This window comes from Chrysemys picta, chromosome 1, assembly GCF_011386835.1.
Source record: "Chrysemys picta bellii isolate R12L10 chromosome 1, ASM1138683v2, whole genome shotgun sequence".
In the NCBI taxonomy this organism is placed as follows: domain Eukaryota; kingdom Metazoa; phylum Chordata; order Testudines; family Emydidae; genus Chrysemys; species Chrysemys picta.
The window spans coordinates 168698780-168715059 of record NC_088791.1 but is presented as its reverse complement, the minus strand read 5'-3'; the positions used below and the strand labels follow the sequence as shown (position 1 = coordinate 168715059).

At 44.0% G+C, this 16280-nt stretch overlaps 1 protein-coding gene across 6 annotated transcripts in view; it reads left to right on the top strand.

Annotated features, from left to right (window-relative positions):
• MPZL1 (myelin protein zero like 1) overlaps positions 1-12857 on the top strand; it is a 43953-nt gene extending 31096 nt beyond the window's left edge. For 4 of the 6 annotated variants that reach the window (XM_065589418.1, XM_065589426.1, XM_005283681.4 and 1 more), the window contains 2 exons: positions 2954-3059; positions 12461-12857. In XM_065589418.1, the coding sequence (XP_065445490.1) occupies positions 2954-3059; positions 12461-12562 (208 nt within the window). In that variant the 3' untranslated portion in view covers positions 12563-12857. Of the gene's footprint in view, positions 1-1147; positions 1222-2953; positions 3060-12460 lie in introns of those variants that run through there. The other 2 variants (XM_065589429.1, XM_065589432.1) reach the window with 2 other exon arrangements.
• Positions 12858-16280: the final 3423 nt, after the last annotated feature.

Genomic DNA, 16280 nt, shown 5'->3' with positions numbered 1-16280 from the left:
CCCTATCTGGGAACTGACTGGCATGAGACTGTGGCCAACAAACAGGCCCTGCAGGAGAACCTGAAATGTATTAGACCTCCCAGGGTTGGTCTCCCATGTGGAAGATGGGTGACCACCTACTAAGTTAGGTGTGTATATATATGAGGAGTTTAAGATGTTTTCTCTCAAATACTTTTGTTCTAAATAGATAGTAAGTTGCTTTCTGAAAGCTGGCTGGTCACTGGATAACCCTAACACTGCCCCTGAGAGAACAGAACATCAGGTGCTGAACTGAAGTCAGACCTATTGAGGTGATCACAGTGACTCGTAGGAGTCTGCAGCCATGGACTCCAGTCTGTAGTGAGAGACTCATAGGATTCTGCTCTGAGAAAGGCAACAGCTACAGGCCTGAGACCTACGTTGCGTGACCTCAAGGAGACCATCAGGGTCAGAGGTGCAATTAATTTGAGTGGTGACAGTGTCTAAAGAGCTCTTCTTCACCCCACCCTGTTCCCAGCTGGAGACCTTGGAGAAAATGGGTTCATTAGAGTCCAATGGTAAGACTGAGTGAAGTGAAGTCAGCTGTGTGTGCTCAGAGTTCAGTGTGGAAAGCCTGGCTTTCTTTCTGTATGTGTTTTCCCCATAACTAAAGGAAGCATGCACTGACACGCATCAAAGGTGCTTGTATCAGGATTCAAATGCCTTGCTTCAGGTTGTTCCACTCGAGTGTTTTCCAGGTGAAGGATGCCAGTGTGGGTGCCAGGGTTGGGTCAGTAATATTTGTGCACTGTAAATTTTAATAGATTTAACTATTATAGGTCACCTTCCAGCAGAGTCATCTTTAAACTTAATACTGCTTTCACTGACCATATCAGCCCTGCATGTGTTGGTTAAGGGGAGGGCCAGATGTGCTGTGATTGCTGTTAATATCACTATCAAATGTTCATGGACTAATTTTTAAACAAAACTAACCCAATATGTGGCAGTGTAATGCACAGATTGGGATGATGGTTCTGTCTTGAACTAAAGTGGGGAGGGGGCATTTGGGTGGTGTTGAGAACCCCTGCATGGCAGTGCCAAAACCTCCATTCTTATTCTGACTTTGGTTTTTTTTCCTTTTGCCTTGATGTGCTGGGATCGGATCCTGCTTATCTTCCTCTCCTTACAGAGATCCTGATATAGACGCCAGATTGGGAATGTAACAGGGCTGGGTCTCCTCTTCCAGTCCCACTAGACACCATGGTAACTAATCACATTGGTGGTTGCTGTTAATACCTGTGTGTATGTGTACACATTTCCTCTTCCCTTGCTGACTAACCAGCTAGCTCTGTGCTAACATAACTCCATTGTGACTTGTGCTGGATTGTCCTGTTACAGACTGTTGGCAAGCGGATGGCACATTTCATTGGGAGCTTGGGTTTCATTGTCTTCTGTCTTATTGGGGTGGGAAAGCTACTTATTCCAAACAGCGTACCTCAGTCTCTTCTAGTCGTGAACTCACCAGTGGACTAGAACATAGACCGTTCAGAGTTCTTCCCTGTGGGAATAAAACTTCTAAATTCCCAGTGCCTGTTCCTCTTTGTGACAATAATGATGGATTTCTAAAGTACCCATCACCGTGATCTGTAGGTGCACAAACTTCTTAAAATTGCATTGTGACCTTTAGGTACAATACAGACATATAGGAGTACACAGTCAACCCCAGGAATCTACTGTAACCCATTTTAGCCATTTAAAGGGCTGCTCTCAGTCAATTTCAGCCAGAGTAGAAGCTCCTCACTGCTGGGTCTCCAGGTCCCTTTTTCCAGTATTCCCCTCTTTACTGTCCTGTGTCTGAGATGCTGGCTCTCTAAAGGTTTGATTAACCCTTTGGATAACAAAAAGGTTGGCCTGTGAGGAGTTGCATTCTGCTCAATGTCATTGTCATTATTCATGTGTTTGTATTTGCTGCATGTGTTGTATGTGTAAGAGGTGGGGCATTGTGGGGGAGAGAGGGGTTAATTAGTGGGCAGAAGAGTGGTGTTAAAGGGAGTTCCTATATTTGTTTTGTGTATAGCAGGAAGTGGCATGTTTCTGTAGCGTATCCTTGGGTAAGAGGAGAAAGGTGAGGCCAGTGTTCAGAGGAATGGGCTGCTGCTGGGACCAGGGGTGGCCTAATGAAATTTTAAAGGACTATTGCTCATTTTGGTCTCCTTAATCCCAGGTCCATCCCAGATATGTGAATGTTTTCTTCTACCTTCTCTCCCCGGTCTCTTCTATGGAGATTGAAAGGAGCAGGTGGAAAAGCAAACCTAACTGAACTAACTTCAGAGCTGTCGGCCTCCTCCCCAAAACTGTTCCCAGAGTTGCTAAGTGAAATCTCTTTGATCTGTCCTGTTAGAAGTATAAGGGGCTGCAATTACGACCCAGCCAGTCTGTCACTTGTGACAACTATGATAGCCACTACAGGAACTGGCATTCAGAGAGCAAGAGATTGAATTAGTCTGGAATCCCAGACAAGTCCAATACAAAAGAATTAGCCAGAAGACGGATGGCAGCCACCTATGTAGCATGGAAGAGCTGGTGGCTCCTGCCACTCTTGTTGCTAGATGTAGTAATGGTGAAGTTCAAACTGATATGGGCTGAGGAGGGGGTTAGTTAGCCTGTGCACAGTTAGAAAGTAGTTTGTATTCCCACCTGGATGTTCTCTCATGCCTCATATGTAGGACAAGAAAGCACATTCCCAGGTTCTTATGGCTTAATCTGGCTTTATTGGGTAGAGGAGAATAGCTGTGATATGTATGAGGACAAGTGTATGAGTGACTGGGTAGGCAGGGAGAACGTGTGAGCTGGTCTCAATACCCATTGTGATCACTTTTACTTTGGCATAGCCTGCCACTTCATCCTGCCATCACTCGCTTTTGTTTTTTGTTCCTGTTTTTTGTTTGTATCTCTTGAACGTTGTCCTGCAAATTCTGCTCTGCCACCTCGTCAGCTGCAGTACCTCTGAGAGCTTGATGTCGCCAGTTAAGCAGGCTCCACGGAAGTCCCCCTCCGACACAGAGGGTTTGGTAAACCACGTGCCCGCCAGATTGCACCAGGTAAATTTCAGTACTCTCCAATGCAGGGACCTCCCAGGGTGTGGGAGAGGTGGCTCCATGTTGTGGAGAGGATGAAGGTGGGGTGGGAGAGGTGAATTAGCTGGCTGTGTTGTTCCATGTACTCAAGCAGCTGGGAGGAAAAGGGATCTGCTCTGTATGGGATTGGGTGTAAAGCTGTAGTTGGGGTTTGTGAACTATACTTCATAGCTTTAGCTTTTCCAAAAAGCAGGGATTCAACCTAGCCGTTAATGAACTGACAATGAGATGTATATCCCTTTTGGCCTTGTGCTCTCTATGAGAAAAAGACTTGTTAGTTAACATGGTAACTGACGTGAGGTAAAACCCTAGTGAAGACAAGGCAGTTTTTTGCCTTCACTTCTGTTAGCAGATTGAGGTGGTCATCGTTGTCTTAGTGTATGCTAAGGTGACACGTGACCAGGATTCACCAGGATTGGTCTGCTGGTTGGATCGTTAGCTTCCCTGGCTTGGGCCAGATACTGACAGGGAGTGTGACGTGAATGCTGATCCATGGCTCCCAGGTTGAAATAAAGATCTTCTTACATGTGAAAACTACATTATTTTCACTAGCATTTTGCTTCATGTCAGATAGCCCATGTTAGTTAACATGGGGTAAGAACACCTCTTTTTCCTAGTGCAGATGCACCCTAAGACTGTGTGTCTACACAGTAGCTGGGAGGTGTGATTCCTAGCTCAGGTAGATATATATATGCTAGCTCTGCTTAAGCTAGTGCTCTAAAAATAGTAACGAGCCCACGGCGGCATGGGCAACGGCTTGGGGTAGCTGCTTGAGTAAGTATTAGGATCTTGGACAGGGTTGTACTCTTGCATCTAGCCTGAGCTGCTGCCCGCCCTGTTGCAACCACACTGCCTTTTTAGTGTGTCCGCTCAAGCAGAGCTAGCACATATGTCTTCCAGAGTTGAGCCTCCCAGCTGCAGCGTAGATGTAGCCTAAGTGGTGAATAGGCCTGTCTTTGAAAGAGTGAGTCAATGCAATTGAAGCACAAAACAGTAACAGTCTGCCTATGAGTATGATGCCTTTGGCTCCTGTGCGTTCATTCAGCCTTGTGGACTTCTAACAGTTCATTTCACCCTCCTGGGGCTTTGAACCTCTATGGTTCCACTCAACAATTGAAGGCAGAATCTGATACTGACCTAGACAATCATCCCACAGAAAATGAAAAGTGCCTTCATGAGTTATGGGAAAAATCTAGTGGAAAGCCTTGAAACCTCTCAAACAGGGACACTATATATAATATGGGTGTGAGTTGGCAAAAATGTTCAGGGATCCTTACTACATCTCCACTACAGCACATAGAGCAGCACAGCTGTGCTGCTGTAGCACTTCTGGTGAAGACGCTCTAAGCCACTTGGAGACAGCTCTCCTGTTGGCTTAACTCCTGCCTTTCCGAGAGGCAGTAGTTATGTCAGCAAGAGAAGCCCTCCCACCGACATCGTGCTGTCTACACCAATGCTTAGGTTGGTGTAACTTATGTTGCTCAAGGGTGTGGATTAGTCACGCTCGTGACTGATACAAGTTATACCGAAGTAACCTGTAGTGTAGACAAGGTCCTTGTAATGCATAACTAGATGTCTGATTGGAGCTGATTGAAGAAATGAGACATCATAATCAAAACGAGTGATCTGTATGAACACTCTAAATGTACTGTATGAAAACTTTTATGTTAGTAGTGCCAAACATGCTAAGCACTTCATAGAGCAGAATGAAGGCAAAGTCCCTGGCCCATAGAGTTTACAGTCTACATATATGAAAAGCCACAGTGCGACATTCTGAAAAGGAAGATTAGGTGGTTTCATAGCTCTGTATTTCTGGTGACTTTGAATTTTAGCCATGGTGTTAGCTGGAGGACTTGTAAGTGATTGGGAAGGGAGCATACTTGTAGTTTTCAGAACTGTTTCTTAACTTTGTAAAATCACTTTGTATTCCCTTTGGATGGAGTTTATCCATTAATAGATTTTTTTTTTTTTTTTTTTTTTGGCTGCTTCCTAGAACAGATGAATGAAGATAAAACTTTCCTTTCAGCTACAGTCAAAATTAAATATTTCAGATTTATAGTAATGTTGGGCTGCCCTGAGCAAGGAGGTAGGCAGGAAGCATGAGGCTGTTGGTTTGAGTTGGGGTAAGCGAAGTGGTGGGAGGGGCATAGTTTGAGAGAGATGAAGCAAAAAAAGCTTGTCTAGACTAGGAGAAAAGGTATTTTTAAAATCAATAGTTAACCCATTAAGTGGAGCTTAAAATGTGTTAGCACCTAGTGTAGACAGAATTTAACATATTTGAAAACCTGTTTTCCAATTGTGGTCAACCTAGGTTTGCCTCTAGGGTTAACCTTGACTAGTTAAATGGAGGTAAAAGATACTAATCTGTGTGTACAACTAGAGAAAGGGTTAGCAGCTAACTCAGACCTCTTAACCTAGACAAACAAAATGCCAATTTTTTTTTTTAAAGATGTCTATGCTAGGTGCTAAGTGTTTCAAAACATGTTAGTTAAAAGGTGTTGCCTGTCCTTGATTTTTGGTCCTCCCCCCTCCCCCCAGGCTTTTGTACACAGGAAATTTATTCCAGAATAAGATAAGGTGTGAATTTAAAGCACAATAGTTGTTCTGGAATAGCTCCCCATGTGGATGAGTTTATTCCAGAATCAGAGTGTCCATGGGGAAATCTATTCTGCAACAGCTATTCCAGTCAATTTTCCTGTATAGACAAGCCCTTGGACCAGGGGTTCTCAAACTTCATTGCACTGCGACTCCCTTTTGACAACAAAAATTACTTCATGACTCCCGGAGGGGGGACCGAATCATGAGCCTGCCCGAGCCCCAAGGGGGAGGACAAAGCCTGAGCACCACCACTCTGGGCAGGGGGACCAAAGCTGAAGCTCAAGGGCTTTAGCCCCAGGCAGGGGACCAGCAATATGAACCCTCCCACCCAGGGCTGAAGCCCTGGGGCTTTGGCCCTGGGCAGTGGGGCTCAGGCTTCAACCCCGGGCCCCAGCAAGTCTAAGCCAGCCCTGGTGACCCCATTCAAAGGGGTCCCGACCCACTTTCCACTGTCTCTTGTCTGGCTCTTATTTCTGGTCTTACAAAGCTCCATTTGGCATATTAGATCTAATTTAAGCACTAGAGACCTCAGAATCTTGTGGGACTCTTCTTCCTCCTCACCCCTCTAGTGCAGTTAGTACACTATTCTGTGTTTTAAATTAACAAAATTAATCCCACATTTTAAATTACGAAAGTTTGCAGCACATTGACAATGACCATAACTCTGCAGAGTGTCTACTCTGCCCATGTTACAACGCGGCTGTGGCAGTACTGTGACATGGGCAGTGTAGTCATGCTTTATCGCCGGGGGAGAGCTCTCCTGGCAATTTAAAAAATAACCACCCCTCATTCGGGGTGGTAGCTTTCTATACTGGCACTTTTCAATGCTAAAACTTTTGTCACTGGGGGCGGGGAGTTTCAGATCCCTGAATGACTAAAGTTTTAGCGCTGAAAGTGGAGGTGTAGACACAGCCTAAATTCTTACAGTTCCAAAGGGAAAGCTGGAGGTGTTGCTAGCTGGGTAGGGAACACTTGAACTTTTTAGGTGCAGAGAAAGTTCTGGCAAGTGGCTTTGTTTGGTTTAAGGGTTTTAGTACTACAGTAGGGATGCGTTTCTTTTAGAAGGTCAGAGGGGATTTTGAACTTAATTCCCCTTTTTGTCATCTGTTTCAGCAAACCTTAACAGCAACTAGCTGCTCCCCCATCTCTCACCCCAATATTTGTCACTGCCTCCAGAAATGACACACATTTGCTTGAATGTGTTTGTTAAAATGATCTACATTGAAGCGAATATTGACATTTAAATGGTTCTCAAACTTAAGGGTTGATGCCCTTTAAATAAATGGGACAGTTCACACCGCTTAGAACTATTGTCAGGCTATCTGCGGGCTTGTGCAGACCTCAGTGCATTGGCTTAAACTCTTTGCATTTTTAAGATGATCTGTGCTGCCATAAAGGCTAGGGGCTTATTCAAAACTTTTCAAATCTGAGTAGCTCTACTTCCAGAGAAGCTGAGCATCTGCAGTTCCATTGATCCACATGGTAGCTCTGGCACACAGCACCTCATTTCTTTGGGGTTTTTTTTTTTTTTTTTTTGGATGTTTAATTCTAACTCTAACTTCATTTTGTGGAAGCGCTCTCTCAGGATAGCCCACTGTATATCTTACCAGTCAGTACCCAGGAAATCCAGATGTTGTCTTCATCTGGTTCTCTAAATGTTCAGACAGTTGGATACCTCAAGTTCACTTTCACTGTCCTTTCCTTCCCAGCAGATCTCTGTGTATTCCATCGGGTCAGAACTATGTATTGTCTCAATTACCCACTCCATCCTCCTCCTCCTCGTTGTTTCATAGTATTTCATTCCATCCTCCTCCTAGTTATTTCCATTCTGCCATCGCCATTGTTTGGATGAGAGAGAGGAGCATCCATTCTGAGTGCAAGAATTTTCTGTTGTCTGAATAACTTCCATATTAGCATAAGAACTAGCCATATTGGGTCATACCAATGGTCAGTCTAGCCCAGTATCCTGTCTCTGACAGTGGCCATGGCCAGATGCTTCAGAGGGAATGAACAGAACAGGGCAGTTTCAAGTGATCCATCCCCTGTTCTCCAGTCCCAGCTTCTGGTAACTGGAGGTTTAGGGACACCCGGGGCATGGCATTGCGTCCCTGATCATCTAGGGCTAATAGATGGAGCTATCTCTCTCTCCCTTCCCCCTCCCTCCATTGATGGAGCTATCCTCCAGTCTACCTGGTGGTTTGGGTTCCAACGTATTTGACAGGAAAATTAGAAGGCAAATGCCTTCCATTACCGAACTATGCCAAATACAGTGAATAGTCAGCACCTTTGAATACTGAGCTCCTGTATCCTGGGTTTGCAAACTCTTTTCTGGCTGTGCAGAAGCAGCATTGGCTCTAAAACTTGCTTGCAACTTCACATGCACACCCAGGCCATGTCTACGCTACCACTTGGCAAAATTTATGTTACTCAGGGGTGTGAATATCCCACTCCTCCCCCTCCACCCCCCGAGCGACATAAATTACTCTGGCATAAGTGCTAGCGTGCGCAGTGATATGTTGGCGGGAGAGCTTCTCCTGCCAACATAACTACCCTTGCTTGTTGGGGGTGGATTAATTATGTCAATGGGAGAGCTCTCTCCCGTTGGCGTAGAGCAGCTACACGAGAGATCTTACAGTGGCACAGCTGCATCTGTACAACTGCACCGCTGTAAGCTCTGTAGTGTAGACATAGCCTCAGTTCCTCTCCCCTGAGACAAGTTTTTAATTTGGCTCCACAGATCAAAACCAAATAGTATTTCACTAGTGATTAATACATAATACTACATGAAGATGCACAAACAGCCAGTACAAAGATTCATCAGACACTTACAGAAACTGTTTTGTCTGTAATGTGTTATTCAGTCCAATACTTAACTTAGAGCTGGAGCTTAAAGTTGTAGAACATTTATTTAGCATCTTTTTAAGGAATCTAGGAGCATGTACCCATTACAGTCCATGTAGCTGTCTGACTCGCAGGCCTCATGTATGTTTAATTTCAGTGTTCCTGTTGCTCCAGTAACCGTAATTCCCTGGCTCTCCATTGACACATTTTTAGCGCAATAATAGCCCTGTACTACTTCCTCACTGGTTCACTTTGAATTATGCCCTACTTATGCATATACAGGTTAGCGTGAGGCAATATGTTTGTTCATGAATAGCTAAAATGAACTTCAGTCCCATCACAACTGGGCTTAAGGTAAAACTATTGAACCATCCATTAAAACTCCTTTTGGGATTTGTATATGTTAAAACTTAATTGACCAGCTTTCTATATAGATTCAAGTAACTGAGGATTACCTTCCCCACCCAACCAGGTTTCTGAACAGGTTTTTGTCATGGATATGATTAGGCCAACCTGGTTTTTAATGTTTTCCCAAATATATACCAGGGCACCACTAACGAGATGGAAATTCAGAGATATTCCCTCTGATTTTAAAAGAGGTCTGCAGAAGGGTGTCTGGGAACATGTCTGTACTTTGTGTAATGAAGGTCAACGTAACCCGACTACATCTGGTGTCTTAAAAGGGATGCTGGGTTGTCCTCAGCCCCAAACTATATTCTGGTTAGGACCATTGTCTCTAGTTTAAAATCTTCGAAAACTCTGCAAGTCTTTCTGCCCCTTCCCCTACAGGGGTAGTGTTTTGCTATGGAAGAAAAGACTGAGGTGTCCCATTAGTGGCATTCACCGATGTGATTGCATTTGTTTCTCAGGAGTAATTACATGACATTTGATCAGTTACCCAGCAGACAGATGTGTAAAGCACAAATCCCTCAGAACAGGGGGTGTTTGCAGAGATTTTTTCTCAGATGGTGGAGAGGTCTGTTAGTAGCTTATGATCTGATCAGACAGTTGGCAGTGATCTGAATAGGTGAGATCTTTACAGTATATTGGTGTGTAACCCTCTGTGCTTCACAATCACATACCCAAATTGTATCTAAGGGGCAAAGGAGCTGTTTCTCACTCCTAAAGAACAAATTCTTGGGTCATTTGGCACTTTCTGTACAGGTGCATTAATTTGTGTGAGGCAGTCCTGCATTCTTACTGTAAGTAGTGATAGCATCACGATTAATAGCCAGGAACCACCAGTGCCTACTGTCCAGTCCAATGAATTAAATTGATGTATATTGACAGCTTTTTATTTTAAAAACCTTTAGACCATCTCCCTTGGAATTCCTCCCCTTCCTCCTCCCAGTTTCCTGTTCAATAATGTATATGTATGTGGCAGCTATATCTTTCCAGTACCCATGTGTCTCTGGAGGGCATCAGCCTTACTTTCGCTGTTACTTTCTTTTGCCTCCCCTTTTTCCTAGGAGGCTTTTAGCTTAGTTTGATAAATATTTCCCCCAGAAGTAGTTTATAACCTCCAATTCCTCTTTTAACAGAGAAATAGAGTATTTTGGAAGCAGTAGTTGTTGAAGAGCTGCTGAGCAGAAGCATGCAAGAGCTGGCTTTCAGATAGCGCGTCTCTCTCAGGAGAGGGCCAGACTTTTCTCACACCTTGCTTCCAATTACTCTATTGGAGAGTCAATTGTAGGGGCGTCTGATTCAACACAATCACATTTGAAACCCAGGAAAGAAAGGGAACCATAGTGGGTATGTGAAGGCCACTTTCATCCAGAGAGATCAGGGAAGCTGAGAAAGTCAGTCAAAGTGACTAAAGGGAAATAAGAGCTGGTGTAGAGACTTGGAAATATTTTGGTTTTAGAACCACTTTTAGTGATGTAATTTTTTTTCCCAATGGGGCAAAGTCAGTCGCTTCCTCTTAGTTCTCATTCGGACTGTAAGTGTGACTGAGGCATGGTCTGTGCTTAAAAGTGAGGTTGACATAGCTAAGTCAGTCGAGGTGTGAAAAATCCACCCCCTGACTGACATAGCTGTGCTAACCTGCCCCTGGTGTAGATGCAACTAGGTCGCTGCTTCTGTTGAATAGCTACCATAATTCAAGCAGGCAGTGTTCCTACACAGAACAACCTCTTCAGTTGGTTTAGGCTTTGTCTACACTACGGGGTTATGCCTATGTAGCTGTGGTCATTTAGCTCTGCTGGTATAGTCTCTGTAGCGTAGATGCACTCTGTGCAGACTCTGTTGTGCTGAGACCACTTCTCAGATGGCTGCACCATCCTCAGCCTTGTATCCAGGGCATTGTTTGCTATCAGGTAAAGGGGGCAGTTTCATCCCCACACCTTTGTTTGCTCCCCCAGCTTTCCATGTGTGTGTCTGCTCCACTTTTTGCCCCTCCCCCAACTTTGTAGGATATAATATAATCACATATCATGGTTTTTATGCTGATACATCTCTACCCCGATATAACGTGACCTGATATATCCAAATTCGTGTTAGAACGCAGTAAAGCAGTGCTCCAGGGGGGCGGGGCTGCGCACTCCGGCGGATCAAAGCAAGTTCGATATAACGTGGTTTCACCTATAATGTGGTAAGATTTTTTTGGCTCCTGAGGACAGCGTTATATCGGGGTAGAGGTGTGCAACTTCCCTCCCTTCCCCTTTAAATTTTCTGAAATGATGCCCCTGCTTGTATCTAACTCACTGAGAAAGTGCAATATCCTAGCACTGCAACTGAGAAGTTGTCGTTATGCTGAAATCAATTTCCCACCCTTTCGCCTGCTTCTCAGATACCTGCTTTTGGGATATGGAGCACTCCAGTCCCATCCCCATCCCACTCTGCACTTCATATTCCTGCAGGTTGCGTTTCAGGGAGTACAGGTATTCGTGGTGAACCTATGGGTTTCAGCATAGCATTTAGTACCTCTGTTCTGAAGGTTCATGTGCATTGCTGCCCTCTGGGGCACTGAAACAAAATTGTTTGGCAGTGTCTGTCAAGTTCTTAGGTGTGAACCACAAACTACATATGAGGATTCCTTCATTGATCACTGAAGTGCAGCTGTCTGAACATGATAGTAGTTTAGCAGAACAGGTTAGGCCATGGAGAATACAAAATCTATTTAAAACCGCAAGAGAATGAGATGAGCTGTTTTGGCCAGAACACAATTTGGAGACCTGCACCAGGCCTGATATTGCTACTCAGGTGCCAAGGGAGCACCTGAGTAGCAATATGGTGACACCCATGGTTAGATCTTCTGTTTTAAAACCAAGCTAAGGCCCTGGGTCAATACTGAGGGAGGTGCACCAACTACTGAGTCATCACTAGCTGCAGCATCTAAGTGGTCCTTGTCACTCTATCATAGGATTGATCCGGTTGCTTACTTCACTGGTGAATAGTGACTACATCATATCACACTGGCTGCAGGCTAGAACTCATTCACTCTACTTGAGGAACTGATCCTCCAGTATTCCAAAAGGGAAGTTGTACTGAGGATTTGAAGGTCTGCAGTTATAGTGCATAAAATGAATTCTATCACTTAATGGCAATCTGTAGCACAGTATGATGCTTAAAAAATTAAACCCTAGCTTGCATCTGACCGAGCTACATATCTTCTTCATAGCTTTCTGTGTCTGAGGAAACTCTGATGCATTTCAGAACTGTGGATCTTACCTTGCATTCTTCACACGCCGGCCAATCTAGTTAAAATGAGCCCTTGTGCTGCATGGTACACTGGGGTTGCAAGTAAGGTGACACACCAGATTTCTTGTATAGGTGCAGGCTCAGCCCACTTGCTTTGGGGTTCCATTAGCTAGCAGGGACTGTGCATTTGCTGTCCCTGAATTTTCACAGGAGACCCTACAGCAGGGAGAGGGAAGTGCAACCCATTCTTAAAAGCGCTGATTCTGTGTTTTTTTTTCTGTCCTCAGGGCCCAGTAATTTATGCGCAATTGGATCATTCCGGTGGGCAACACAGCGACAAGATTAACAAGTCGGAATCCGTGGTTTATGCTGACATTCGGAAGAACTGAGGAGATCCCACCGTATCCAAAGCAAAACAAAAATTCAAACTGGAATGGCTTGAATCAAATGTGACCCAGAGAACTCACATGTGGCCTTTGATGCCTAGGCTAGGACCAATGCATGTGAATACAGAGAGATATATGTGTTGTGTGTGTAAATAGTCTATTTAATCGTACAGAAGTGAGACCAGTGTTGCATGTTGAGATGCAGTAAGAATTCTGCTTATAAATGGCCAATATTCTTTTTTGTATCTAGGATAAGGGGAGAAAAAGTGAAAATACATAACATGGCAATTTTAAAGTATTTTTTTTTGTCTCAATCATTAATGGGGAAACTGGAGGGTGCTAGGGGATTCTAGATTTACCTGATCATTTTTCAACAGGGTTTTCCTTTTTTGAAGGGATGGATATGAGGAAGGTAGTTTCTATAGGATATTTCCTCTTCTCCAATCTATACAAATTGACTGCCACCTCATCTTACTTATACAATTAGACCTCTTTGCTCAGAAAAACCCTCCCATCTGCATGGGAGAAGGAAAAGCTAAGTTATAAAGGATCTGGTAAATTTTAGCCATTTGAAATGTCTACCCTTCACCCCTTTAAATGTATGAGAACTTTAAATTTATATAATGGTGACATTGCTCATAGATTAATAGATTTTTATGGCCAGAAGGGACCATTATTAGCTCATCTAGTCTGACCTCCTGTATATCACAGGCCATAGAACTGCATATAGTTACTCCTGTATTGAGCCCATGTATTGTTAGAGCTTAAAGCCAGTCCCTTAGAACACAGGGACTGTGTTGGCCCAGTGGGGTTTGTGCAGTGAAAATAAAACCCAACTTTTCATAAGTAAGCGAAGATAGGGTGACCAGATGAGAGGAAGAAAATATCGGGACACATTGGGGGGGGGGGGTCCGGCAGCAGAGCAAAAAAATAAAAGTAAATAAAAAGCTGAGTGCTGTCAGCGGAGCGAAATATCGGGACAAATTGCGTCCCGACCAAAGATCGGTCGGGATGCGGGACAAACACCTAAATATCGGGACGTCTGGTCACCCTAAGCGAAGGGAGCGTCTAGGAAGCTTCATATCTGGGTAACTTGCTTGTTAGATCCTGATGTGCCCTTGCCTGGGACAACCTGCTTCCAGTGAAACCTGCTGGGTTGTTTGTCCACTTGCAGTAGGAAGCAGGGGCTCTTCTGGAGAGAGAGGACATTGCACTTTGTGGAAAAGGAAAAGTGATAAAACTTTACTTGCAATAATCTGTCTATACTGTCTTTCCCTGAAGCTGGTTTAGAGTAAGGGGGAGAAGCGTGATGAATGGGACCATCACAAGCCTGCTGCTATAAGAGGACAGGGCCATCCTTGGTTCCACTGTCACGGACTCTTACTAAAGTCCCATCTCCTGTGATCTGCTAGAACAGGAAACATTGAATAATGCAGAAAGCTTGCAGCCCCACCTAGATCACTGACATTCTGGCTAGCTTGCTCTTTTGGGAATCTTCCCTGTGACCTGTTTAGTCTAGTTGAAGGCATGTGAGCTAGACCCACACTGGAGAGATTCATTTCAAGGTTTTCGATCCTCTTTGTTCTTCCCTTGTATCTTTATGAACGCTTGCTTATATTTCCAGAGGTTCATTGAGTCCTTCTGGAAGGAAACAAGCTGCCTCTTGTGTGTAGTGAACTGCAGGCATCATGATCTGAGATCTTGTCTGAGCCTGACTAGGGACGTCTTTTGCATTTATGGGAACATAACCAACGTTCCATGGTGGGAGTAGATGGCTTCTATGATGTAGCTGTCTTAAAGCTGTAGCCAGAAAGACTTGATGCAATATGGGACTGAAACTATTACGAACTTACTTTCCCTTGATTTGTCTTAACTTTGAAGCTTGTTTATCAGGAACAGTAATCGGTGTTAATGGAAGTGGATTGATTCTGACTGAGTGAGCTGTCTTCAGGTTTCACTCAGTTCAGAGGAGTTCATGATTGCCTTGTGGCTAATGAGATCAGACCAGAGACCTGATCAGTTTTAACCCTATACTTCTAGCCAATGGAGCATGCAGAGTTTCCTCTTGATTCCCTGCCACTAACCCAGGTTTTTGTCAGTTAAAAGGAAATGCAAAATTTAAAGGGCTTTTAAAATTCCTCCAGGTTTGCTGCCTTTGTCCATCCCAGGCCCTGCTGAGGTTTGTGCTGTGTAGGACTACTTCTGATGAATGCCTAGTGCTAAGTAGCACAGCTTGTAGCACAGCTCAGGGATAAGCAGAATCCCTTGTCAAGGTAAAACAGGTGTAAAAACTGAAATGAGGATGAGGCTAGCAGTTAATACTGTGTGACTAGGCTTGGAAGGATTAGATTTTTATCGGTAAATGTCAAACGTTGATTTCACTGTACATGCACAAACTGATGCATAAATATTTCCATCAATAATTGAAATTTAGAGGTAGGCAAAGTAAGAAAAATGCTGCTTGAGAACTTATTGGTTTGATTTAAGGCTATATACTTTGTATATTTTGACATAGGGTGTTGACAGTTTGTGTGCTAATTGTTATAATGCTTTAACTTTTTAAATCTCAACATCTACTGTCATTAAATTGTTTCATCCCTTAATTTCCCACAACTGAAAGTTTAAACTGAAAAAATGCTTAAAACCCATAATTGTGCACAACATTGACAATTTAAATTGATGATTGCTTAAAAATAAGTGTTGCTATTGTCTATTAAAATTATAAATTCATCGCCCTTGGCATAGCTACATCTCTCAGGGGTGTGAAAAATCCACATACCCCTGAGAGATGTAGCTATGCTGACCTAACCCTTGGTGTAGACAGAATTCTTCCATTGACCTAACTACCACTTCTTGGGGAGGTGGATTACCTATGCTGATGGGAGAACCTAGTGTTTACACTGAAGCGCTACAGCAGTGCAGATGCAGCGGTGCTACTGTAGTGATTAAAGTGTAGACATACCCTGAATGAAGCGATAGTGAAATCCCAGACTCTGGTCTGATCGTATTAGCCCAGGGGTTCTCAAACTGGGGGTTGGGACTCCTCAGGGGGTCACAAGGTTATTACATGGGGGTCACAAGTTGTCAGTCTCCACCCCAAACCCCGCTTTGCCTCCAGCATTTATAGTGGTATTAAACATATAAAACTGTTTTTAATTTATAAAGGGGGGGAGGGGCCGCACTCAGAGGCTTGCTATGTGAAAGTGGTCACCAGCCCAAAAGTTTGAGAACCGCTGTATTAGCCCATTTTGGAAGCTGTGAAATGGAATGAATTGGCTGCATTCTTCTCCTCCCCACCACCCCTTTCTGTACTGCAGTCAATTACTCAGGGCTTGTCTACAGTGTGGAGACTATACCAGCATAGCTAGAACAGCAGAGCTATGCCAGGTTTTTCTGCTGGTGTAGAAACACCACCTCCCTGAACGATGAAAGCATTAATTTGTCAATATAGGTCTTTCTATGGGGGGGTTAGGTCAGTTTAGATTTGTTGGTTGGGATGTGTGGGTTTTTGCATCCCTGACTGACATAGCTTTTAAGCCCTGGTCTGCACTTCAGATTTAGATTGACCTAACTGCATTGATCAGAGGTGTGAAAAATTCATCGCCTTGAATGCTGTAGTTAAGCCAACCTAACTCCCAGTGTAGGTGCAGTTTGCCTTCCTTCAGTGTAGGAAGCATCTACACTAAGGCACTGGAGCTGTGTCGCTATAGTACCCATACTG